Here is a 27066-nt window from a genome sequence, read left to right on the forward strand (position 1 = left end):
CTGTCAGATGGAGTCAGGCACAGACAGTCAGACTCTAGGTCGCCCAGACAGGCATACATATGCAGTCATGCCCAAGCCTCCTCTGGTGCTTTGCTTGGTGCCTGCTTGTTGGAAGGAGTCCCGGATGGCAGGCACCCCTGGGCTATGGTTGCAGCCCATGACCCACCCTTCAGGAACACAGATCTGGAGGCTCTGGGCCCCTCAGCCCAAGAAGGATGGGGGTTGGGGCTCAGCCTGAATCTATCTGGTCTTCATGTGGTCCCTGGGAGTTGATGGGATTCCTGTGGTGTGGCCCAGAGTGGGCAGTTGTGCTGGCAGCCACAGGGAGACAGGGACTCGAGGACACCTGGAAGGCTCCATGTGTCCTGGGGACAAGGGCTTGCGGGGTGGGCTGGGCCTGGCTGGGGAGCAGGCAGGTTTCTGTCATTTGGGTGCATCACACTGTGGCCTTTCTGTCGTGGATTTCCAAGCGCAAAGATTGTACAAATCAAACTGGTGGATAATAAACTTGTGGATGACTCACTGACTCCCTGTGTGGTACTGACTCCCCCCTCTCCTCACTGTCTCTGGGGTGGAAGGCTCTGGTGTAGCCTGAGGTATGGGTGTGTGTCTATGTTTGAAGGTGAAGAGGTCAAGGATCTGTTCAGTAGACAGGAAAATGTTGGGGAGGAGGATCAGGGAGAACAGGCAGTCCCCATCAGAGAGTCTAGTCATGCCCAGTCCCTCAGAGCCCTCCCTCTTTCCCTTGTTCCTGAAAGAAGTTGGTCATTTCTGGGGGTCCAGTTCTACCCTCCCTGGGCACAGGAAATGGGTCACTACTTCATAGCCCCTCTTCCCCTCACCCTAGGCCTTCTCCTTCTCCTCGCATTTTTACCCACACAACTCTTGATCACTCACCCCAAGGATATTCATGGTCTCCTCCCTCCCCCCTCCCTTTGGGCTAGTGTGAAGTTCTGCAGCAGGTATGGCTGGGGGATAAAACGAGAGCTGGGGCAGTGACCCCCAGCCCTGTCCCCATCTCATCCTGCAGGGTTCTCAGGGCCATTGGTGGTAGGTGACATGAAGTGGCTGGGATTCAAGGCCCGCTGGCGGGCTGCTTCACGATTGGCTTGGAGGGCCTGGCCAATGAGGTACTCACTCTCCTGGGCCACATCCGATAGACGTAGGTCAAACTCCAGGAGGGTCTTGTTGTCTGACATCCCTTCCAGAAGCTGCTTCCCACCGTCCTGGCAGAGGGGGAGGGGTGGAAGGGAAGGGATCATTTTACATCACTACCTGGGTCACACACACGTGTATGTGTATACCCACTCACACACATTTATATATAGACGTGACTGAGGCAAAAGCTTCACAAAACAATAGTTGACCTATTTGTGTAGTATACTGACGTTATCCCATCCCACCCCATCTCATTTGAAAAATGGTGGCCTAGACCCACTCAACTGATTTATCAACCCCTCAAAGGATTGGAAAACATGCACCTATGGCAACAATGGTAATTTCCTTCTTCTTGACTGGTTTAGCCTTAGGCACGTGAAACAAATCTGGTTAATGAGATGTGAGAGGAAAAGTTTGGAGAGGGTGGCTTCTGGGAAAGTTATCCTCACTTTGAACAAGGGAACAAACTCCAAGTGAGATGCTAGTAGTGCAGGAGCTGTCTTGGGAGCATGGGAAGGGCACCAAAGAGGCCATGGCCATGTGGCTGAGGTGGCAGAGCAGAGGGATGGCATGAGCCACAGAATTTACCAATCTCAGGACCTGCTACCCTAAGCTTCTGGTTATGGGAGGTAATGAGTATTCCTCTTGTTCGAGCCATTTCCTAGTTGAGCTTTCTGTCACTTGTAGCCAAGAGCAACCCCTCTAGAGACAGCATATGTGTGTAAGACTGTTCTCATGGGGGAGGTGCAGTAGAGGGTACAGGGGCCTAATTAGAGGTACAGGGAGGGCCCTCATCGCTAGTCCCCACAGCTCCAGTCCCTTCTGGGTTGGGTGGGCTAGTTAGAATGTGAAAAAATTTCATGGTAGAAGGCAGGATGCTGGTGTTTTATGGTTATGACCCAATAGTGGGTCGTGAAATCAGTTTAATGGGTCACAGCAGCATTTAAAAAATGAAAACAGTAGAATATAAAGGATATGAGTATAAAACATCAGCATATATCACAAGCAGTAAAGGTAAGTTTCAATGATATTTTATTTATGTATATGTTCACTAGGTTGTCATGTAAATTATATTTCTCACTCTAGGAGTTGGTCAGGAAAGTTTGAAACACACTGTCTATTGGAAGGGAGCTGAGCTTCCAATCAGCCCTAAGTTTGAGTCACAGCTCTGCTGCTTTCTATTGACAGGATGCTCTTGGACAACTCATTAACTTCTCTGAGGCTCAGCTTTCCATCTATGAAGTGGAGTTAATAAGATGCATCTTACTAGATAACTATGAGGATTAACAGAAAAATAATGGATATTAGGTACCTAACATAGTACATCACCTGAGTTATAATAACAGCTAGTAATTACTGAAGAGTCACCCTGTGCCCTGCAATGGATGCCATAAAAGTATGACTCATTTAATCCTGCCAATAATGACATTTAAAAGGAGGCAGTACTATTACTCTCCCCATTTGCTGTTGTTAGTTGGGTTCGACTCATTGGCGACCTTACATAGAACAGAACACAACATTGCCCGATTCTGTGCCATCCTCACAATTGTTGGTACATTTGAGTCCATTGTTCAAGCTGTTATTCCCATTTTACAGATGAGGAAATGGAGGGCCTAGAGAGGTTAAGTAATTCATCCAAGAGCTAAGTGACAGAACTGGAATTATGGCAAAGATTATGGCAAGTCCAAAATCTTAACAATTATCCTGCAAGTACCCCCATGGCAGTTGGATTGCACTGACCATCCCCCTCCAAAGGTCTCAGGGCAGTTCCTTGGCCCTGTCTGCCCCAGAAGTAGTGGCTCACCAGGCCGATGTGGTTGCAGGACAGGTTGATGCTGGTGAGCACAGTGTTGACAGAGAGCACCTGGGACAGGAGGGTGGCAGTGGGCTCGGACAGCTCATTGCCACCGAGGTGCAGTGTGGTGAGGCACTTGTTGGTCTGCAGGGCATGGGCCAGTGCCTGGCCACCTTCATCCTCGATGCAGTTGAGGCGTAGGTTGAGGGTAACGAGGTTGGTGTTGTGTGCCAGGGCGTGAGCCAGGGACTGGGCACCTGGCGCACGCACCTGGTTGTTGGCCAGGTTGAGTACGCGGAGGCGGCTGTGGCTCAGCAGCTTGGCGGCAGCGCGCACGCCACGGTCTCCAATGAGGTTGTGTGACAGGTCTAGCTCCTCAAGGGCTGGGTGGTCCAGAAGGCTGTGAATCAGGATGCGTGCCTTGTCATCGTCCACCCTGCTTCGGGTCAGCCTGAAGACCTGTAGGTAGGTAGAGGATCTGCAGAGCCCATTGGCCAGACAGAATCTGTCTGCCCATCTGCAGAAGGCAGGTGAAGGAGGGAGCCCCACGGAGGCTTGAGACTCTGCTCGCCTGGTATTGGCCACCTTGGCTGGCTCTTGGGCTGGGTAGGCCTAGCCAGCATGGTTGAGTGTGTTACCATTTCTTGAGTAATTACTATGTGCTGAGCATACTGCTGGAACGTTTCCTAACTATTATTTCTAATCTGCAGTATCCCAGTGAGGTAGGGCAAGTTCTCCCCATTTTACAGGTAGAAAATGGAGGCCTAGGGAGATTACATCATTTGCTCAGGGTTACACAGTGATTAAGGGGCAGAGGCAGGTTTTGATGCCCCAGCCCCTCAATGTGCCCTTGTCATCTGGCTAACATCCACCATAGCAGGGGGAGGAACCCTTTGAAGGAGGTTGCCAGGGTGAGAACCAGGGAGAAAGTGGGGAGTGAGAGAGGCAGGAAAAAGATGGGATGAAGGAATAAAAGAAGGGATGGGACCAATGTTATGAATATTGTAGATGAGAGAAGCAAAGTTCCTACCCTTCTTCTTCCCACTGACTTGTTCCACTTCTCCCTCTACCTTGGGACCTCTGGGAGGCTATCCTCTCTACTCTCCCTCTATCCTTCAGTCCTATCCTTATTGCATCCCTTTTAGCCATATTAGAATCTTCTGTCCCTCTTGTCTTTCCATTGCATCTGTCTGGCAAAGTCTCAACCCTGGATGAATGCACTTTCTATTTTTTGTATGTCTGTGCCCAAGCCAAAAAAAAAAAAAAAAAAGTCACATGACAGGGCTGGTTAGCATCACTGGAAATTTATTACCTCCAACTACCAATAGGCCCTCAATGTCATATGCCAACCCAACTATATCTCTCTGGTCAGCTTACTCTCTCATAATATACAACAACTATTTCAGCTTTTCCCAAACTTCTCAAACTGCAGATGCCCCCCTACACCCCTTTTCAGCAGGTGAACTCCCCTCCCCATTTACAGGGGAATGAGCAGCCACTGGATGGGAACTCCTCATGTTCCTGACACCAAACTCAAACCTACCGATACTGCTGCCCTCCACTAGGTCTCTTCTCATCTCACTTTTGGCTCTCCCTTATGAGGGCTTCAACCGCCACCTTCATAAAGATGGCTTACCTTTCCACCTTTAATTCAGACCTCTCTGTCCCACTAACAAATTGGCTGCTTCTCTGGGGTGCCTCAAAGCTACCTCAAGTGTGCAACTGAACTCATGGCCTTCTTCCTCAAACCTAGTCCTCTTCTCACATTCCCTGTCTCTGCAAATGGCCCCTTCATCCATCTAGTCTCATAAGCCAGAGGCCTTGGTGTTAAGCTCACCTTCTCTTCCAGATCCTCCTTATGCCAGCAAGGCCAGTTGATTTGACTGCCTAAACATCTCCTTAACCCCTCATTTTTCTCAGTCTCTATAGACACCACCCTCATTCCAACTACCCTCATCTTCGGTTGGATTTGGCCATGATCTCCTAGGTGACCTACCATGTTCACTGCAACCCTGCCCCAGCCATTCTTCATCACAAGCAGAGAGATCTTTTCACATGAAAAATGGAATAGTGTGACCTCCTTTTGACCTAAAATCCTTGGATGGTGTTCCAAAACTCTTAAGGACAAAGACAGACTCCTTAACAAGGCCTCCTTCACCCAGCAAGTCTGGCCACTATTGCTTTTGCGTTTTCATCCTATATCGCCATTTTCAACTTACCCCATTGGCTCCAGCCACACTAGCCTTCTCTCAGCCCCTTGAATTTGCCATGTTCACTCTGCCCTTAGAGCCCCTGTACATGCTGCTCCCTCTGCCTGGAATTTTCTTCCCTTTCTCATCTCATACTCTTCCTTCTCATCTCTGCTTAAGCAAGACTTGCTCAGGGAAGCTTTCCCTGGCAAGGTCAAGTTCCTCTTTTATGATCTCTCATAAGGGTTTCTCTTTTTTTTATAGGGTTTATCCCAGTTTAGGATTGCCAGATAAAATACAGAACGCCCAATTAAATTTGAATTTCAGGTAAACAAGTATGCCCCATGCAATATCTGGGACATGTTGTTGTAAACTGTGGGGGGGGTCGGCCCCCAACTCATGGCCACCCCATGCACAACAGAACAAAATGCTGCCCAGTCCTATGCCATGCCCATGCTTGGTTGCAGACTAGACTGTTGTGATTCTTAAGGTTTACATTGGCTGATTCTCATACTAAACAGTTATTCAGCGTGTATCCGAAATTCACATTTTTATTTGCTAAATCTAGCAACCCTATCCTAGTTGCAATTTTGCATTTTGATGACTATTTGATTAGTATCTTTCATCCCACCAGACTGTTGGACACTACAGGGCAACCAATGGTATAAATTTCTTCTCTGTGTCTTCAGCACCTAGGACAGGGCCTTGTTTACTGGTGAATGGGAGGGTGGAACCTTTTTCATCTCTGTATCCCCAGAGTCTAGCTTGGTGCAGTGCATAAAAACCAGTCTGTCAATGAAGGAGAAGGAAATGGGAGGAGGAAGAAGGGTGTAGGAGGAAAGAGAGGGGAGTGGGGATGCACAGAAACTGAGAGGGGAGGTGAGGGGAGGCTCCGGAGGTGGTACCTTGAGAGTGTGGCATGCCTTGATGGTGGCCGCCAGGGAGTGGCAGTCGTGGTAGGTGAAGAGGAAGAGGTTCCATTCGAAGTTCATGCCACAGTCCTTGACACCGTACACCAGATCTAGTTCCTCCAGGTGTTTCAGGCCAGCCACCAGGTCACGCAGCTGATAGTGGTCGGTGGAGTACTCCTCCATCTCTCCCTCGCTGCCAGAGTCTGACTGGTCTCCGTCCCGGGGCGGGGGCGGAAACCGAACGGGTGGAAGAAACTGATCCACTTGGATCCTGCGCACATAGTTCTTGCAGAGCGGCAACAAGTCAAGGATGACGGTGGGATCTGTGGTGCCTGGAATGAACTGCTTTAGCAGGTTCTCTAAGTGCCGCTCGAAGAACATGCGCTTCCAGCTGCCACCATGCCTGGCCACGTGGCACATGGGCCAGCGCTGAGCGCAGCAGCGGCGCCAGTAGTTCTCATCCTCGATCAGGTTGGCGGTCACGGTCAACGGTAGGTCTGGAGACAGGTGGTCCAGGACCTTCTGCTGGTGCTCGGGGAGCAGCTGCTTCAGCACAGGGTTGTCTTTGGGAACAGAGGGAGGAAAGCAGGGGCCACAGTGTTGGGGACACCACAACATGTTGCCCTGGGCTGGGCCACTGAAGAAAAAGAAGACCCTCCCCTGCTCTTAGGGAAGCTCCAGTCTGAGAAGGGAGACAGCCAATGCTTTCAGGGAGACTCAGCCTGAGGAGGGAGACACAGCCCCTGGCTTTGGTGTGCTCCCTGACTGAAGGGGGACACTTCAGCATCTGGTCTCTGAGACCTCCCAGTCTAAGGAGGAGTCTCAGGTCCAACCCACAGTTATCATCTAGTCTGATGGAAGAGACAATCCCTGACTTCAGATGCTCCCAATCTGATTTGATTAATTCATTTCACAACAAATATTTTTTGAGCACCTTGTTCTAGGTGCTGGGGATACAACAATGAACAACACAGAGAAGTCCCTTTCTCCTGGAGTTTACATTCTAGTGAGGGGAGACAGATGATCGACAAGTAGGGAAACGAATATATCTGAAGTTAGGTGGTGATAGACAAAATGATGGCCTGGTCCTCAGAGATCTCCCCATCTGGTAGGCAAGGCTAGCAGCTCATCTTTTGGAAAGGATTAGCAGTTACATTTGCATAACATTAACATCCCATACATGACATGGAAGAGGGCTTTCTGGAGGAGAAGGACTTGGTGGTTTGGCCTGAGTGGAAGGGAAGTGTCAAGTGAGGATGAGGACAGGGGCTGCCACAGGGCCAGTGGCATCACTAGGGTTGGTGCTACTCCGTGCGGTAACTCATGGTATCACTCTCCCATGGACCTCCTCCCATACTTGACCATACAGAATCCTTCGTGCTGGCAGCAACGAAAATAACGAGACATGCTCGTAGCACGTGCAGATGAAACCATGTGATTCAAAGCGTCATTGTAATTGGGTAATAATGACACCTCTGACCTGAGCTCATTAAAATGTTCAAAAAGTAAATTAGCATAGAGTTTTAGCCTTGTAGGTATATTGATACATGTAAGCTGAAAAATTTTTTTGTTGTTATGACTAACTACAGGGATATTTTTATAAAAAATAATAAATTTCTGCTGAAACACTGCACTAAAATTTTATAGACAGTTATTCGGTGTTACCCCTCTCTGACAGTGCTACCTGGTGCAGTTCACCCCCCTGCACCCACCTAGTAGCGCCACTGCACAGCACCCAGCCTCTGAGACTCAGCTCCAGGTAGTCCTAAACCATGCTGCCCACTCCTGGCCTCCCTCCCTCCCAGGACAGGGGCAGACTCACTCTGGAAGTTCTTGACAATGTGCTGAATGCAGAGCTCTGAGAGTAGAGGCACAATGGCCAGCGACCACTCGGCGTCCTCGGCGATGATTCGGCGCATCTGACGTACATTGGATGCATTCAGGCCCTTGGACTTGATGGGAGGTATCAAAACTGTGGGATTCATAGGCTGTGGGGCTGTGCTTGTGGCTTTGCCTGCAGTGGACTGGTCCTGGGCTGCGTCTGAGGGCCGGCTAAAGGCTGGCATTAGCTGTGGTGTTAGGTTGTCCTGCATGGTGGGGGCTGGAAATGCAGGGGCAGGTGGCCCCCTGGTGACCTTGTATCAGAAAGCTGGCAGGTTTCTGATGCTGGTGGGGACCTGGATCAAGAGAAAAGGGGTAGAGGTGTTACTTTGGAGGATCTCAGTGGGCATGTACCAGGAGAAGCAGCACACGGTGGTGCTTAAGGGTCAGTCTCCAGAGTCGCATGGACCCAGGTGCAAATCCCACTAACTAGCTGTGTGACCTTGGGCAAGTTACGGAACCTCTTTGAATCTCAGATGCCTCCTCTATGAAATGGGGATAACAGCTCCCCATATGATTATTGGGAGGAGTAAATAAAAGACTGCATTCAGAGGGCACAAGAAACTGTCTGGCACAAGAAACTACAGCAAGGAGCAGCCCCCAAATTTTAGATAAAAATAGTTATTCAGCAATATCAGCAATTCCTGTAAACTCAACACTCTTTTTTCATTCTTTATGCATACTAACTCATTCCTCACAAGAGCCTCTCCTATCATTCCCACTTTTCAGAAGGGAAACAGAAGCCACAGGGGTTAGTTGACTTGCTCATTGTCACACAGCTTATAACTGACAAGCTTGGACTTGAGCCCTCTCTGTCAAGCACATACTCTTAATCCTACACTATACTGCCCCTCTGAGGGTAAAAGGTGCTAGGTGTGTATTGCTAAAAAACCAAGGTATAATTATACCAGTTGCCATTGAGTTGATTCTGACTCATAGTGATCCATGCATGTCAGAGCAGAGCTGTGCTCCATAGGGTTTTCAATGGCTGTTTTTTGGGAAGTAGATCACCAGGCCCTTTTTCCAAGGCACTTCCAGGTGGACTCAAACCTCCAAACTTTCAGTTAGCGGCCAAGCGCATTAACAGTTTGCAGCACTCAAGGACTCCTAAGGTATAATAAAACTCAAACCAGTTCCATTCAAGTCGATTCCAACTCATAGTGACCCTACACGACAGAGTAGAACTGCCCCACAGGATTTCCAAGGAGCGGCTGGTGGATTTGAACTGCCCACCTTTTGGTTAGCAGGCAAGCTCTAAACCACTGCGCCACCAGGGCTCCTAAGGTCATTTATTATAAGGTATAATAATAAAAAAAAAAAACCTACTTAATTCGGCACAGCTGCCTGCACCTAGTATTTTACATGACAGCAACTGCCTGCCCCAGAGAATGGGGTTGAGGACAGCATTGGCTGATGGAAATATCATGAAAGCCACATGTTATTTAAAATTTTCTGGTCCAAAACCAAACCAAACTCATTGCCGCCGAGTTGATTCTGACTCATAGCAACCCTATAGGACAGAGTAGAACTGTCCCATAGTGCTTCCAAGGCTGTAATGTTGATGGAAACAGACTGCCACATCTTTCTCCCACATATCAGCTGGTGGGTTCGAACTGTCGAACTTTCAGTTAGCAGCCGAGCACTTAAGCACTCCAGCTCCTTAAATTTTTCTAGTCGCCACCTTAAAAAATGTAAAAGGAAACAGGGGAAATCAATTTTATATTTAACCCAGCAAATCCAAAATGTTATTATTTAAATATGTAATCAGTATAAAATTGTTAACGAGGTATTTTGGACAGTGCAGGTTGAGAGAGAAAGGAGAGGAGGAACTGGACCCATGCCCTGTCCAGGGGGTCAGCACCTTCTTCTTCTCCTCCCCTTTGAGGACTCGAGTTCCAGGCCCCTCCCTACAATCTCCCACCCCGAGTCTTCCTTCTGGTTCTCCTAGCATCCCAGACAGCAATGTGCAGATGCGCACGTGGGAGGCGAGAAAGGAGCTAAATCCGGGGCTGGAGACAGAAGACAGAGGATGTGTCTTGGACTGGGGAACCCCCATTTGCCCATCCCTGCACCCTCAATGTAGGTGCCCCTGCCCTGAGACCTGCCGGCAGAAGTACGGCTGCCCTGTCTTCGGCTGCTCCTCTGGGCAGTTTCCCCCGAGATCTGCACCCTGTCTTGGTGCACTGTGTAGTGGCCGGTGGAAAGGAACAGTCTGAAACAGCAGGGCGTCCTTGGTGGAGGGAGGGGACCATATGGTCCTCCCCACCCGCCAGACATCTCAAGGAGGATGAGCCTGGTTGAGAGAAAGTGAGAGAGAAGAGAGACCTGCCTGTGGGCAAGGGTGGGGGCAGTGTAGGGAAGATATTGATGAATTTTGACACCCCTATGCAAATCAAATGCAAATGTACAGATTGTGTCCAGAATTGTGGGATAACCAGCTCATGCTTTTTGACTAATGGCCCCCCGGAGGGTGGGGCTGGGAGGACTGTCAGCATTTCTGGCTTTGCCAGTTACATGCTGTGTGACCTTGGCCAAGTTACTTAACCTATCTGAGCTTCAGTTTCCTTATCTGTAAAAATGGGACAACTCCCTATGAGGGCTGTTGTGGAGGGTCCTCTGAGATAGGGTTCTCTGAGGGGCATGCAAAGGATGAAGGCACTAGGAAGGACAGGAGTCTTGGGCTGGAGGCCTGTATCCTGAGTGCTGACTCGAGATGGTAACTTTGAGTGGGTGTAAGGTTTCTGAGGCCCTGGTCTGTCTCCAGGGTAGGTATGAAGGACATGGTGGCAGTGGTGGATTGGGGGGCTGGGTAGACAGCAGGACAGCGGGGACCTACAGTCTGAGCAATGGATGGAGGTGCGCCAGCCCCAGCAACCTGGGCCCATTTATGTTACCAGTGGGGCAGATCCTTGCTCTCTCCAAGATTCTGGCCTAATGCATTCTGGGGTTTCCTCTTGGTCCTAGATGCTACCCAGAGCCAGGATACCCCACAGGCCACACCCAGGGAGCAGGACTGGGCTTGGCAGGGGGAGTCCCAGGTTACAGGAGGGTGTTGCCTGGAGCTGCATCCGTAGGCATTACTCATACCACCACCCAGCCTCATCATCATAGCAGGGGTTCCCTTCTCCACACCTTGGGAAAACCCAACTGGGGCCAGGTGGGGCGCCCTCTGGAGCAGGGTGACTTGAGTCGCACTGCCCAGGGGCGCACTCTCCTGGGACCCGGCAGTTCTTCCTAAGGTCTGCTCCTAATTGCTCTCCTGCTGTTTGGTGTCCGCAGCCTGCCTCTGGGCATGACCCTGCAGGACCTGTCCTGGGATGTGTTCCAGAAGGAAGGGGCAGAACCTGGTTCCTCATGCCTGCCATGCCTGGCTGGTATAAAAAGAGCCTTTAGCACCCTTTAGCTTCCACAGAGATATCAGTGCCACAAGGTCTGATGTCCTGTTTCAGGCAAAGGCTGAAAACATTAACTTCCTAATAAGGTCAGAGTGGAGAGTTTTCATTTAATCATTTCTTGTTTTTTTTTTTTTAATATATATTACAAAAATATTTTTGACAAGTAAATTACCAGACACAGCACAGAGGGCCAGCATATCCTAAGAAGGATTTTAGTTACAAATGCTTTAAAAAAAAAAAAAAAAAAAACCAAAATATAAAAGTATTATTTAAAAGAATAATGAGCAAAACTAATGCCTCACCTGTTATTAACTTTATGATATAAAATGTGAGCTCCTCCCAGACAGGGCGTGTGCCCCATGCTCACCCCCCAGCAAGCCACTGTCTCGGCTCTCCTCTGCTCCTACGTCTCTGACCATTGTTTTTCAGTCTCTGTGGCAGGCTCTTCTCATTCTGCCCACTCTTCATATGTTGAAGTCCCTTGGGGCTCTTCCATGATCCCCCTGCCTCTCTCCTGTTGAGGGGATCCCAGGGATCCACTGCAGGTCCACTGGGATGCCTCCCAGGTCCCTCAAACTCAATCTGCCCCAAGAGAACTCAGTGCCTCTCCAAAGCAGCTCCTCTTCTTGTGCTTCTTACCTTGGCCAAAGGGCATGGGGCCCCACCCAGGTGCCTGAACCAGAGGCCAGGAGCCATCTCTCTCCTTCAGGCCCCCCACATTCAGTTACAGTTGAATCCCTTTAGTTCTGCTTCCCACCCCAGCTGTCCCTCCTCTCCCTCCCTGCTGCTGCCTTAGCCCAGGGCCTCATTGTCTGCAGGGATCGTGGCTCCAGCTGCCCAGCACCTGGTCTCTGGCACCCAGTCTGGCCCTCTCTCATCTATCCTTCAGACTGCAGACATGGCAGGCCTCTGTGCAAACCCTTCATTGCTCACTGGTACAGCTCAGCTCCCTCAACTGGACACTCTTTGAAATAAATGCCTCCCCACACCCGGAACACTGCAGGGTATTTCACGTGCCCAGACTTTGCTCAGGAGCCTGGGTGGTACAAGCGGTTTGAACTTGGCTGCTAACCTGAAGGTTGGTACCTTGAACTCACAGAATGGGCTCATGGAAGAAAGGCCTGGTGAACTGCTTTCCTAAAGAACACAGCCAGGAAAACCCTATGGAACATAGCTCTGCTCTGTAACACATGGGGTTGTCTGAGTCATGGGCAGCTAACAACAACAACAATAACAGCAACAACAAGAAGCCTTTGCTCAAGCCGCTCTCTATGCCTGGAATGCCTTTGTCTCAGCCTGGGAAAGGGACAATCACTGGTCTTTCAAGTCTAAGCTCAGGCACCACTTCCTCTCTGAAGACTTTCGGCCTTTTTTGCCCTCTCACCAACAACCATTCCTTTTGTCAGACCACACCCCACCCCAGCACCTGTGTCACTTCGGTGGCCTGACTGACCATCCCTCCCTACACCCATGCTAGAGCCCAGGGACTGTCTCTTATTCATTTTCATCTCTAGTCCCTAGCCCAGTGCCAGGCCTGCTTCAGATGAGGGATCTGGTGTTTGGGGCTATCCCACCCCTTCAGAGAACAGAGTCTGGCCAATAGGACTATCCTACTGGTCAGGGGGATTGACTCAGCAGTGGCCACATGATACAAGCCAACCAGGATTTTTACAAGTGGAGGAAGGACATGTGTCAATGAAGGCTATGGATCCCCACTGCTGGAAGCTCTGTTTCCCTTCATGCCACTAGGCCTGTCTTCAGCAGGAGGGAATGAAGCCTGGTAGAGATCAGCAGAAAGGAGTCATTCTCGAGGCCCCCAAACTGCCCAGCTCATCAGCAATTCCTTCAGGTCTGAGAGCTAACTGGGCGGCCTTCTGATAAATCTTTTTTTGCTGAAGCTAAGAGTTGGATTCCTGCTGCTTTGCGACCACAGGATCCTGAGCCCTGGTGGTACAATGGGTAAGTGCTCGGATGCTAAATGAAAGGTCGGCAGTTCAAATCCACCAGCTGCTCTGCAGGAGAAAAGACCTGGCGATCTGCTCCTGTAAAGATTTCAGCCTAGGAAACCCCATGGGGCAGTTCTACTCTGTCCTACAGGGTCCCTATGAGCTGGAATTGACTCGACAACACACAATAACAACAGTTGGATGAATGAAAATATGGGGAAAAATAGTAGATGAAATAGTTCAGTAGCTAAAACAGTTCAACGGAATGGCTGAGGAGGGCCGAAGCTCCCGAGGCTATTACACCCAGGCCCTGACATCCAACCCCAGTGGCCTCTTCCGCTCTTGACCTCTCCAGCCTCCAGACTCACCCTCCGTCTTTTCAGCCATAGGATAGTATCAGCAACTTAGATTTGCTAAGCACTTAACAGTTACAAGGCCCTTTAAGAACTATTCATTCATTTGAGTCTTACACCCACTATATAAAATCCCCATTTTACAGATGAAGAGACTGAGGTCTTGAGCATATCTAGGAAGGCTGGGGTCAGGGCCTGATGCCTCTAACCACAATGCACTACTCCGTCCACACTCACTTGGTGTGCCCTCTTTCCCACACTTTTCCTGAGCCTCCACCCTCTGCTAGGAAAGAAGACAGTATGTTTTCACTCCCTGGAAAGAGGGGGTCCTGTCTTTATGCAGAAAGGATCTGTCAGGGAGGGTCTCCCCAGACTGGAGAGATCCCAGGCTCCCCACTATGGGAATTTCAGGTTCCTAACACAGGATTTTCATCCCTGCTACATTAAAATGCATATTTCTCCTAAATAAAACTAAATCTTAATATTATATACACGTTGTATTTATATCACTGTTGTTAGTTGCCGTCAAGTCTATTCCAACTCATGGAGACCCCATGTGTGCATAGTAGAACTGTGCTCCATAGGGTTTTTTTTTTCTTCAAGAACTTTTATTCTCCTTTAAGTGAAAGTTTACAAATCAAGTCAGTCTCTCACACAAAAACCCATATACACCTTGCTACACACTCCCAATTACTCTCCCCCTAATGAGACAGCCTGCTCTCTCCCTCCACTCTCTCTTTTCGTGTCTGTTTCACCAGCTTCTAACCCCCTCCACCCTCTCATCTCCCCTCCAGGCAGGAGATGCCAACATAGTCTCAAGTGTCCACCTGATCCAAGAAGCTCACTCCTCAGCAGCATCCCTCTCCAACCCATTGCCCAGTCCAATCCATGTGTGAAGAGTTGGCTTCGGGAATGGTTCCTGTCCTGGGCCAACAGAAGGTCTGGAGGCCATGACCACCGGGGTCCTTGTAGTCTCAGTCAGACCATTAAGTCTGGTCTTATGAGAATTTGGGGTCTGCATCCCACTGCTCTCCTGCTTCCTCAGGGGCTCTCTGTCGTGTTCCCCGTCAGGGCAGTCATCGGTTGTAGCTGGGCACCATCTAGTTCTTCTGGTCTCAGGATGATGTAGTCTCTGGTTCATGTGGCCCATTCTGTCACTTGGGCTCGTAATCGCCTTGAGTCCTTGGTGTTCTTCATTCTCCTTTGATCCAGGTGGGTTGAGACCAATCGATGCATCTTAGATGGCTGCTTGCTGGCGTTTAAGACCCCAGACACCACTCTTCCAAGTGGGATGCAGAATGTTTTCTTAACAGTTTTTATTATGCCAATTGACTTAGATGTCCCCTGAAACCATGGTCCCTATACCCCTGCCCTGCTACGCTGGCTTTCAAAGCATTCAGTTTATTCAGGAAACTTCTTTGCTCTTGGTTTAGTCCAATTGTGCTGACCTCCCCTGTATTGTGTGCTGTCTTTCCCTTCACCTAAAGTAGTTCTTATCTACTATCTAATTGGTGAATGCCCCTCTCCCACCCTCCCTTCCTCCCGCCCTCCTCCCTCTCGTAACCACAAAAGAATGTTTTCTTCTCAGTTTTAACTATTTCTCAAGTTCTTATAATAGTGGTCTTACACAATATTTGTCCTTTTGCAACTGACTAATTTCACTCAGCATAATGCCTTCCAGGTTCCTCCATGTTATGAAATGTTTCACAGATTCCTCACTGTTCTTTATCGATGCGTAGTATTCCATGTGTGAATATACCACAATTTATTTATCCATTTTTTTCATCCGTTGATGGGCACCTTGGTTGCTTCCATGTTTTTGCTATTGTAAACAGTGCTGCAATAAACATGCATGTGCATATATCTGTTCGTGTAAAGGCTCTTATTTCTCTAGGATACATTCCAAGGAGTGGGATTGCTGGATCCTATGGTAGTTCTATTTCTAGCTTTTTAAGGAAGCGCCAAATTGATTTCCAAAGTGGTTGTACCATTTGACATTCCCACCAGCAGTGTAGAAGTGTTCCAATTTCTCCACAGCCTCTCCAACATTTATTACTTTGTGTTTTTTGGATTAATGCCAGCCTTGTTGGAGTGAGATGAAATCTGATTGTAGTTTTGATCTGCATTTCTCTAATGGCTAATGATCAGGAACATTTCCTCACATATCTGTTAGCTACCTGAATGTCTTCTTTAGTGAAGTGTCTATTCATATCTTTTGCCCATTTTTTAATTGGGTTATTTGTCTTTTTGTAGTTGAGTTTTTGCAGTATCATGTAGATTTTAGAGATCAGGCCCCAATCGGAAATGTCACAGCTAAAAACTTTTTCCCAGTCTGTAGGTAGTCTTTTTACTCTTTTGGTGAAGTCTTTGGATGAGCATAGGTGTTTGATTTTTAGGAGCTCCCAGTTATCTAGTTTTTCTTCTACATTCTTTATAATGTTTTGTATACTGTTTATGCCATGTATTAGGGCTCCTAACGTTGTCCCTATTTTTTCTTCCATGATCTTTATCGTTTTAGATTTTATATTTAGGTCTTTGATCCATTTTGAGTTAGTTTTTGTGCATGGATTGAGGTATGGGTCTTGTTTCATTTTTTTGCAGATGGATATCCAGTTATGCCAGCACCATTTGTTAAAAAGACTGTCTTTTTCCCATGTAACTGTTTTGGGGCCTTTGTCAAATATCAACTGCTCATACGTGGATGGGTTTAGGTCTGGATTCTCAATTCTGTTCCATTGGTCCATGTATCTGTTGTTGTACCAGTACCAGGCTGTTTTGACTACTGTGGCGGTATAATAGGTTCTAAAATCAGGTAGAGTGAGGCCTCCCACTTTGTTCTTCTTTTTCAGGAATGCCTTATTTATCGGGGCCTCTTTCCCTTCCATATGAAATTGATGATTTGTTTCTCCATCTCATTAAAGAATGTCATTGGGATTTGGATCAGAATTGCATTAAATGTATAGATCGCTTTTGGTAGAATAGACATTTTTATAATGTTAAGTCTTCCTATCCACGAGCAAGGTACGTTCTTCCACTTATGTAAACCTCTTTTGGTTTCTTGCAGAAGTGTACTGTAGTTTTCTTTGTATAAGTCTTTTACATCTCTGGTAAGATTTATTCCTAAGTATTTTAACTTCTTGGGGGCTACTGTAAATGGCATTGATTTGGTGATTTCCTCTTCGATGTTCTTTTTGTTGGTCTAGAGGAATCCAACTGATTTTTGTATGTTTACCTTGTATCCCAATAGTCTGCTGAACTCTTCTATTAGTTTCAGTAGTTTTCTTGAGGATTCCTTAGGGTTTTCTGTGTATAAGATCATGTCATCTGCAAATAGAGATACTTTGACTTCTTCCTTGCCAATCTGGATGCCTTTATTTCTTTATCTAGCCTAATTGCTCTGGCTAGGATTTCCAGCACAATGTTGAATAAGAGTGGTGATAAAGGGCATCCTTGTCTGGTTCCCAATCTCAGTGGGAATGTTTTCAGACTCTCTCCATTTAGGGTGATGTTGGCTGTTGGCTTTGTATAAATGCCCTTATTATGTTGAGAAATTTTCCTTCTATTCTTATTTTGCTGAGAGTTTTTATCATGAATGAGTATTGAACTTTGTCAAATGCCTTTTCTGCATCAATTGATAAAATCATGTGATTCTTGTCTTTTGTTTTATTTATGTGGTGGATTACATTAATTGTTTTTCTAATGGTGAACCATCCCTGCATACTTGGTATGAATCCCACTTGGTCATGGTGGATTATTTTTTTGACATGTTGATTTCTGTTGGCTAGAATTTTGTTGAGGATTTTTGCATCTACATTCATGAGGGATATAGCTCTATAATTTTCTTTTCTTGTTGTATCTTTACCTGGTTTTGGTATCAGGGATATGGTGGCTTCATAGAATGAGTTTGGTAGTATTCTGTACTTTTCTATGCTCTGAAGTACCTTCAGTAGTAGTGGTGTTAACTCTTCTCTGAAAGTTTGGTAGAACTCTGCAGTGAAGCCGTCCGGACCAGGGCTTTTTTTTGTTCGGAGTTATTTGATTACTTTTTCAATCTCTTCTTTCGTTATGGGTCTATTTAGTTGTTCTACCTCTGTTTGCGTTAGTTTAGGCAGGTAGTGTGTTTCTAGGAATTCATCCATTTCTTCTAGGTTTTCAAATTTGTTAGAGTACAATTTTTCATAGTAATCTGATATGATTCTTTTAATTTCAGTTGGGTCTGTTGTAATATCGCCCATCTCATTTCTTATTTGGGTTATTTGCTTCTTCTCCTGTTTTTCTTTTCTCAGTTTGGCCAGTGGTTTATCAATTTTGTTGATTTTTTCAAAGAACCAGCTTTTGGTCTTGTTCATTCTTTCAATTGTTTTTCTGTTTTCTATTTCATTTAGTTCAGCTCTAATTTTTATTATTTGTTTTCTTCTGGTGCCTATGGGTTTCTTTTGTTGCTCTCTATTTATTCAAGTTGTAGGGATAATTCTTTGATTTTGGCCTTTTCTTCTTTTTGGATGTGTGCATTTATTGATATAAATTGGCCTCTGAGCACCGCTTTTGCTCTGTCCCAAAGGTTCTGATAGGAAGTGCTTTCATTCTCATTGGATTCTCTGAATTTCTTTATTCCATCCTTAATGTCTTCTATAATTCAGTCTTTTTTGGGCAGGGTATTGTTCAGTTTCCAAGTGTTTGATTTCTTTTCCCTGTTTTTTCTGTTATTGATTTCCACTTTTATGGCCTTATGGTCAGGGAAGATGCTTCGTAATATTTCAATGTTTTGGATTCTGCTATAAAGGGTTGCTTTATGACCTAATATGTGGTCTATTCTAGAGAATGTTCCATGTGCATTAGAGAAGAAAATATACTTGGTTGCTGTTGGGTGGAGGGTTCTGTATATGTCTATGAGGTCAAGTTGGTTGATTGTGGCATTTAGATCTTCCGTGTCTTTATTAAGCTTCTTTCTGGATGTCTTGTCCTTCACCAAAAGTGGTATGTTGAAGTCTCCTACTATTATTGTGGAGCTCTCTATCTCACTTTTCAATGCTTATAGAGTTGGTTTATGTATCTTGCAGCCCTGTCATTGGGTGCATAAATATTTAATATGGCTATATCTTCTTGGTATATTGCCCCTTTAATCATTATATAGTGTCCTTCCTTATCCTTTATGATGGATTTAACTTTAAAGTCTATTTTGTCAGAAATTAATATTGCCGCTCCTGCTCTTTTTTGATTGTTATTTGCTTGATATATTTTTTCCATCCTTTGAGTTTTAGTTTGTTTGTGTCTCTAAGTCTAAGGTGTGTCTCTTGTAGGCAGCATATAGACGGATCTTGTTTTTTAATCCATTCTGCCACTGTCTATCTCTTTATTGATGTGTTTAGTCCATTTACATTCAGGATAATTATGGATAGGTATGAATTTAGTGCTATCATTTTGATGTCTTTTTTTGCGTGTTGATAGTTTCTTTTTCCCACTTGATTTTATGTGCTGGGTAGATTTTCTTTATATATTGTCCTTTCCTCATATTTGTTGCCGTTGATTTTGTTTCTGCCGAGTCTGTATTTTTCCCTTGCATTTTATTTTGATGAGTAGGATAGTTTGTCTCCTTTGCGGTTACCTTATTATTTACCCCTATTTTTCTAAATTTAAAACTAACTTTTATTTCTTTGTATTGCCGTATCTTCCTCTCCATATGGAAGGTGTATGATTACATTTCTTAGTCCCTCTTTAGTACTTTAATGTTGTCTTCTTTTATATAATAACATTGCTGTTACCCTGTGTTGGGCTTTTTTTTTTTTTTTTTTTTTTTAATCTTGCTTTGTTTTTTTGGATTTCCCTGTCTGGGTTGACTTCTGGTTGCTCTGCCCAGTGTTCTAGTCTTGGATTGACACCTGATATTACTGATTTTCTAACCAAAGAACTCCCTTTAGTATTTCTTGTAGTTTTGGTTTGGTTTTTATGAATTCCCTCAACTTGTGTTTATCTGGAAATGTCTTAATTTCACCTTCATATTTAAGAGACAGTTTTGCTGGATATATGATTCTTGGGAGGCAATTTTTTTCCTTCAATTTTTTAAATATGTCATGCCATTGCCTTCTTGCCTGCATGGTTTCCAATGAGTAAAAAAAAAAAAAAGAAGAGTAGTCTGAGTTTATTCTTATTGGCTCTCCTTTGTAGGTGACTTTTCGTTTATCCCTCACTGCTCTTATAATTCTCTCTTTATCTTTGGTTTTAGCAAGCTTGATTATAATATGTCTTGGTGACTTTCTTTTAAGATCTACCTTATGTGGAGTTCGGTGAGCATCTTGGATAGATATTTTCTCATCTTTCATAATATCAGGGAAGTTTTCTGCCAACAAATCTTCAACAATTTTCTCTGTATTTTCTGTTATCCCTCCCTGTTCTGGTACTCCAATCACTTGTAGGTTATTTCTCTTGATAGAGTCCCACATGATTCTTAAGGTTTCTTCATTTTTTAAAAATTCTTTTATCTGATTTTTCTTCAAATATATCAGTGCCAAGTGATTTATCTTCGAGTTCAGAAATTCTAGCTCTTCTACTTGCTCAGTTCTGCTCCTCTGGCTTTCTATTGAGTTATCTAATTCTGTAAATTTATTGTTAATCTTCTGAATTTCTGATTGCTGTCTGTCTATGGATTTTTCCAGCTTATTAAACTTTTCATTATGTTCCTGAATAATCTTTCTAATTTCTTCAGTTGCTTTATCTGTGTGTTCCTTGGCTTGTTCTGCATATTGCCTCATTTCCTTCCTGATGTCTTGAAGGTTTCTGTATATTAAACTTTTGTATTCTGCATCTGGTAATCCCAGGAATGCACTTTCATCTAGAAGATCCCTGGATTCTTTGTTTTGAGAGCCTGTTGAGGTGATCATGATCTGTTTGTTTATGTGACTTGATATTGACTGTTGTCTCCAAACCATCTATAAGTTATTGTGTTAGTTTATGCTTGCTTACTATGTCGTAGGTGCTTGCTTTGTTTTGTTTTGGTATATCCCTATGGGTTGCTTGAGTGAGCTAGGTTCATTATTTTCGCCTTTGGAGCTCTGGTGTCCTGTCCCCAGCTGGCTAGAGCTGTTATCAGGTATATCGGTCTAGGAGTCCATTCAGTTTTCTTATATGAATTCAGCTCAGGTTTCCAGGTAGCTGATCATCAAGTGTGTGGTACAGGCTCTATCCTACAGTCTTAGGGGGCAGGGGTGATTGGCATATATACCGGTATCTGATTGCAGCAGGGGGTCATGCTCTGAACAAGGCAGGGGGCTGAGAACCGACCCCCAAATGTCTCTGAGGAAAATGCGTCTCTGTTCCCTAGAGCGTGTGGGTGGGTGGGTTCTGCAGTGGGACCATGGGCACCCAAAGTTTTTGGTTGTAAGGACTGGGAGGTACCAGCTATCTTTGGACCCCTGTCGTGGGTGGCTGGGTGACCTGAGTGGAGCTACCAGTCCTTAGGTCCCTGGTGTGGGTAGGTGAGGACCTTGTTTCATAGGCAAAGCAATGTCAAACATCAAACACCCGCCTCTCCACCGCACCGCTGAAATGGTTGGAGTTTGCCAACAAGGGCCTATTTTCCCAAAATAGGCCCACACAGGTCCATGCAGAAGGGAAAGGTGCCCAAGGTCCACGGACGGTTTATGCCTGGACAGGAGCTGCTTCTGTCCTGAGCTCCCCCAGTTAGTGGAGCTGGCAAATTATCTTTTCCCCCCATTTGGAAATTTTTTCCTTCCCCAAGGCTGGGAGGACGGCTCCAGGTGCCCATCAGGGTCTATCTCAGGCCTAGGGATTCAGCCGCTGAAGCTGGGTTGGGGGTGGTGGTGGGGTGCGGTAAAATATACTCAAGTACTTAGCTTTTGCCGAGAGTGCCCTTCTGCTCTGGTTCCAGAGGTGTGAGTGGGCTGTGTGGCCGGCTGCTTCTCGCTCAGGAAACTGCAACCGAACGCTAGTACCAGCCTGCTGCCGCCAGTGCCGCTCCGGGAATGGTGCCTGAGGGCTCCCCGCGATTCAGGTCCGGTAACTCCTCTTCCTCCCCCTGCCCCTCAGTTCCTTGTCTAAGCTTGCCTTTGATGCTCAGGGCTCCCAGCTTGTCACAAATATACTCGTTTCACTTGTTTTTTTGGGGTCTTTGTTGTAGAGAGGGCTTGCCGGAAGCGTCTGTCTATTCTGCCATCTTGGCTCCGCCTCCTCCATAGGGTTTTCAAGGCTGTGACCTTTTGGAAGCAGATCACCAGGCCTGTCTTCTGAGGTGTCTCTGGGTGAGTTCAAACTGCTAACCTTTTAGCTAGTAGTTGAGTGCTTAACTGTTTGCATATGTACATATCCATATATTAACCATGAGCTGCTTTTTAAAAATGCATTTTAGGACAAACAAAAGTACAGTATATTATCAAATATTATACTGACACTAATGTAGCAAACTTTTTAGAAATGTAGAAGTCATGTAATGTATGGTTATCTCTAAGAGTTCAAAGGCACAGAAATTATATATACACGTATGTAGATCCTCTTATCAGTTCTGCACACCTCAGTGTAAATGAGTTTCAGATCCAGAAAGTGAAGTCAGAAAGGAGGCAAGGAGAATGTACCACTGAAAAGGGAGCAGTTGGGGAGGGTCCACTGGAGAATGAAAAGGCAGGAGGCCTGAGAACTCCACCTACTTCCCAGGGTGGCCTCAGTTTGGCCTGGGCACCTTGCTGACATCACCAGTTTGGAGCTGGTAGTAGGTGGCACCTACTTTCCTGGGAGCCTGCAGGGATACCCATCAGCTGGGGATCCAGGGGGCACACAGACAGCCTCCGAGGGCCCATAGAGGGTAGCCCCAGAAGTTCTAGAGGGGTCACCTTCCCCTGTGGAGCCTTCCCTGCCTGGGGAGGCTATACGGCAATCAGAGAATCCGAGTTTGAAGACTGGAAATATGTTCAAGACTCCAGTCCTTCTCCAGGCCAGTAATCCTCTCTGACATTCGAGAGAGAAGGTTGGGGCCACCAGGAGTGAGTACCTCTCATGCCACCATCTGGGGTCCCCTTTAAGGGCATGCCCTGACCTTGGGTAAACTAGGAAAGTGGGGACATGCCCTGTGGCCTTTCATCTCCCTGGGGCTGCCTCACCAGCCTGCCTAACATGGACTTCACATGGACATGTTTACAGCGTCAACCGAACCCAAGCCAGAGCCATGATCCCTGGAGAAAGGCCAATCCTTCTCCTCCCAGTCACCCAGTCTGTGTCCTCAGGATCAGGGTCCAGGGCCCTGAAATCACATTCAGGGTACACCATATCAGGCTATAACTTAGAGGGCTTTGTGTTAAGGTCTGGTCTGTACATGCCCAACGATAGGTAATATAAAGTGACAAGATGCCCCAGTTTGGCCAGGGTCATCCTCATATTTGATAGCTTGTGCCTAGTGGCCAGCTGCGAACCATATCTTTGTCCATATACAGGTTACAATTTATGAGTTCTAGGCCCTTAATAGCGTGTGCACAGCAGGAGGTGGTATAAACCAAAACTATTGCTCTTGAGTCCATTCCGACTATTGGCAACCCCACGTATTAACCAAAAAACCAAACCCAGTGCCGTCGAGTTGATTCCGACTCATATCGACCCTGTAGGACAGAGTAGAACTGCCCCATAGAGTTTCCAAGGAGTGCCTGGCGGATTCAAACTGCCGACCCTTTGGTTAGTAGCCGTAGCACTTAAACACTATGCCACCAGGGTTTCCACCCCATGTATTAAGAGTAGAATTGAGCTCCATAGGGTTGTTTGGCTATATTCTTTGTGGAAGCAGATCGCCAGGTCTTTCTTCTGTGGAATCATTGGCTGGATTTGTACTGCCAACTTTTCGGTTAGCAGCTGAGTGCAAACTGTTCGTGCCATTCAGGGACCTACAAGGCAATATAAAACCGATCCAAACCAACCCATTGTCATCGATTCCGACTCATACCAACCCTATATAGCAGCTGGTTAATTTCAATTGCAGGACTCAGGAGTTGGACTGCCTCAAGCTAAATCTCTACTCTACCTCCTAGCATCTTTAAGATCTTGGGTAAGTCATTTCACCCTACTAAGCCTCAGTTTATCTGTAAAATGGGGGTGGTAATTAATAGTACTTATTTCATAGGATAAGTATACTTTGCACATGTTATCAGGAGGGACCAGATCCTGGAGAAGGACTTCGTGCTCTGTAAAGTAGAAGGTCATTGACAAAGAGGAAGACCCTCAGTGAGATGAATTGATACACTGGCTACAACAATGGGCTCAAACATAACAATGATTGTGAGGATGGCGAAGGACTGGCAGTGTTTCATTCTGTTACACACAGGGTGGCTATAAGTCGAACCGACTTGACGGCACCTAAAAGAACAACAAATCTCATAGGGTTATTGGGCAAATTCAAGAAATAAAGGAGCTAATGTGTGTAGACATTTCATATAGTGTGGGCCCAGAGTCAGCATATGTTAGATATTATTGTGATAAAGATGTTACATGCTTTACCTACATAACTCTATTAAATTCTCAGGTTTACCATTATTATCCCCATTTCACAAACGAGGAAATTGAGGCTTAGAAAGTTTAAGTAACTAGTAACTTGCTAAGCATCACGTAGCTAGTAAGTGGAGAAGCTGAGGTTTGAGTTTCTGTCTAACACTCACTTTCAGGCACAAAAATATGGACAAATAACGAGGTGATGGAGTTAACTTCATGAAGCTACTAACTTGGTCATTCACAGTGTGTTTCCAGTGGGCCTCCCACTTTCTATAGCTCATGAGTTCTCTCTCCTTGTCACCAGTCTGGAGCCTGGGGTTGCCTCCATTCATGCTAACCTAACAGCCCAGGCTCCCTCACCCCCTAACTCACTCCTGGGCACCAGAACCTTCCACAAAGTTGGGTCATTGCCTTTCTCCTTTGGCTTCAGGCTCCATGGGGACCCAAGAGAATACTCAGGGCTCTGCTGTCCTGATCCAGGGCTCACACAGGGCCCTCGATGCTCCTCACAGACTCAGGAGTCACTGCTTGCATCTCTAGCACATTCCACCTCACAAAGGAGATCTCCGACCTTTTCCATCCTTCCTCAAGTCTCCAGTTAAATCTACCCACTCTGGACAGGGGCTCCTCCCACCTGCCTGAATGGGAAAGGTAAATAAGTTGTAGGGGAGCCCTCTCACCTTCCTGTCCTTTACATCCCTGGTCCTTAATGTCCTTACTTCCCTTTCTCTTAACTGAGACGAGGTGACACCTGGCCCCTTTTAAGGCCTGAGTACCTCTGTGCCTGGTGATATGCCCCCTATGGGCTGTCTCTGCCTCAATAAGTCGTGTCCCAGCACTTTCATCTCTTAACCTTTCTGAAAAGGGTTTGTTGTTGTTACTTGCAGTAGAGTTGATTCTGATGTGTGCACACACCCCATGTGTGCAGAGTACAACTGCGCTTCATAGGGTTTTCAAGGCAGTGACCTTTCAGAAGCAGAACGCCAGAGCTGTCTTCTGAGGCACCTCTGGGTGCATTTGAACCACCAATCTTTCAGCTAGTAGATGAGCACTTAACTGTTTGCTCCACCCAGGGGCTCCTCCATCTCTCACCTGAGCAAGTGGGTTCCCCTCCATCGGGGGAGAGCCTTTGCCTGATTTTCCTGCCGGTTCCACAGCCTCACTTCTTCCTAGGAAGCTGACCTTCTCTGACTCGCTGCCCTCCCTTTCTGACCACTGGCTCTGGTCTCAGTCACCTGGAATCTAGCTTCCAAGCCTAGTACTCTCCTGGGGAAGCCTCCCTTGAGGGTGAGTGCTCTCCTGTGCCAATCTCCAGGGGTGCTCTGCAGCGTTCGGCATGGACTGCCCTCCTACCTGCCTGCCTACCGGTGCCTCTCTGGTTCTCCACCCACCTCGCTGACATGCTGTCTCTGCCTCCTTGGCCAGCTTCTCTCCCTTCCCAGGACCCACTGAGGAGTGCTCTCCCCAGGCATCTGTCTACACCTGCCTGAAGGTGAGCTCTTTCATGCCTATGATGTCATGAGATGGGGCAAATAACTCCTCAGTTCCCAGTTGGGATTTCCCAGCTTGTGGACTCACAAGAAGACAGGCAAAAAAGTGTCTCAGACAGAGCCCAGGCACAGCATGCTTGGTCTTAGCCCGGTGAACCAGCAAACACACTTATCGCAGCCCCTAGGCCTGGGCTCCCTCCCAACTCCTGCTCACTCTGGTCTGTTGTCTCAAAAGGGATTCCAGAGGCTTCGCTCCCCACTCATAATCCCTCCCTTCAGCTCAGACCCCAGCTGAGAAGCTCCAGTTCCAAAGGTCAGTGGGTCCCTCCTCCATTCCACCTGCTGCCAATAGGTCCTGGTGTTCTCCTGGTAACCAAGGGAAACCAGCCCAGCGGCAGGAGGGAGGGAGGTGTGGAAGCTTCTGGACCTGCAGGAGGGACTGCGGCCCGAAGGAGCTGGTGATCTGCAGCATCAGCCTCTCCGGGAAGACTGGAGCCCCTGAGTTTATGATGGCTCTCTTCCACGACCCACCCAAAGCCCCACCTTCCCCTTTTCCTTACCACAGTTCTCCCTACCCTTCACTCCGGCCGGACGCTCCGGGCTCCACAGTGTGTAGACAGTGGCTGAGGCCGGGGAGGAGGTACTGAATGGAAGGGGGCCTCTTGTAAGTGCAGACCGGCCCTTCCCCACCACAGGAATGTTGGGAGCTCAGGCGATGGCCGCCTGCAGGTTTCAGACTTGTTGGGCTGAGGGCGCGGGCCTTCTCTCTGGGGTCGCAGGAGTGGCTTCTGGGCCCTGCAGGCGTGAGTGGGGTCCGGGAGAGGTCAGCCCTGTAGGGGGTTGAGTGTTCCTATCCGAGAGATCGCCTCACCTGCTCCCTCGGAGCCCGGGCCCTCGCCTTCTCTCTAGTCTCCGCGCGGCCTACAGTCGTTAGGGACGCCCTGCGTCGCCAGGGGGCGGGACGGGGAAGTCCCGGCACCATTTGCACGAGCTGGCCCGAGGCCCCGTGTGCGCGTACGCTTGCTTATGCACCACGTTTGGGTGGTGGTCGATATAAGCGCAGAGGGCTGGTCCTTTGTTATGGCACTTGGCTCGGCGGCCCGCAAGGTGGCCCAGGCCCTGCCTCAGGACACTTAGGTCTGTGTGGGGCTGCTTTGTGGGTAGTGAAAACTCTGTGGCCTTGGGGATGGGTATGCTTGGTGTTCTCTGGAGGTGAGGAGTGGGCCAGGGCAAGGGTCCTGGACTGGAGTACTTTTTCCTTATTGGTACCTTTTCAGGAGAAATGGTGCAGTAGGGTGGGGGCACTGGAGAGGTCCAGGGTACCTGCAGGAGTTACTGAAGCTCCCCCTGAGGCCGCCTGTTGACTTCAAACCCTGCAGGAGAGCTGTGGGCTGCACTGCATCCCTGAACAGTAAGTAACACCTTCCACCTTTCTTCAGAATGTAAATGAGGCTGGTGTCCGGCACCTG

The 27066-nt window shown here is 47.3% G+C and overlaps 1 protein-coding gene across 2 annotated transcripts; it reads right to left on the reverse strand.

The window, feature by feature from the left end:
• Nucleotides 1-404: 404 nt before the first annotated feature.
• Nucleotides 405-26510, reverse strand: TCTE1 (t-complex-associated-testis-expressed 1). 2 transcript variants are annotated; one of them, XM_049893334.1, is made up of 5 exons: nt 26173-26510; nt 7876-8230; nt 6048-6616; nt 2963-3412; nt 405-1226 (listed from the first exon to the last, which is right to left on the reverse strand). In XM_049893334.1, exons 2-5 carry the CDS (start codon nt 8144-8146, stop codon nt 1020-1022), a joined length of 1497 nt encoding a protein of 498 aa, XP_049749291.1. In that variant the 5' UTR covers nt 8147-8230; nt 26173-26510; the 3' UTR covers nt 405-1019. The 2 variants fall into 2 exon arrangements, with proteins under 2 accessions (XP_049749291.1, XP_049749301.1); XM_049893344.1 differs by having other exon boundaries at nt 26158-26510.
• Between the last annotated feature and the right edge of the window lie 556 nt (nt 26511-27066).

This window comes from Elephas maximus, chromosome 1 (assembly GCF_024166365.1).
Source record: "Elephas maximus indicus isolate mEleMax1 chromosome 1, mEleMax1 primary haplotype, whole genome shotgun sequence".
Lineage (NCBI taxonomy): Eukaryota > Metazoa > Chordata > Mammalia > Proboscidea > Elephantidae > Elephas > Elephas maximus.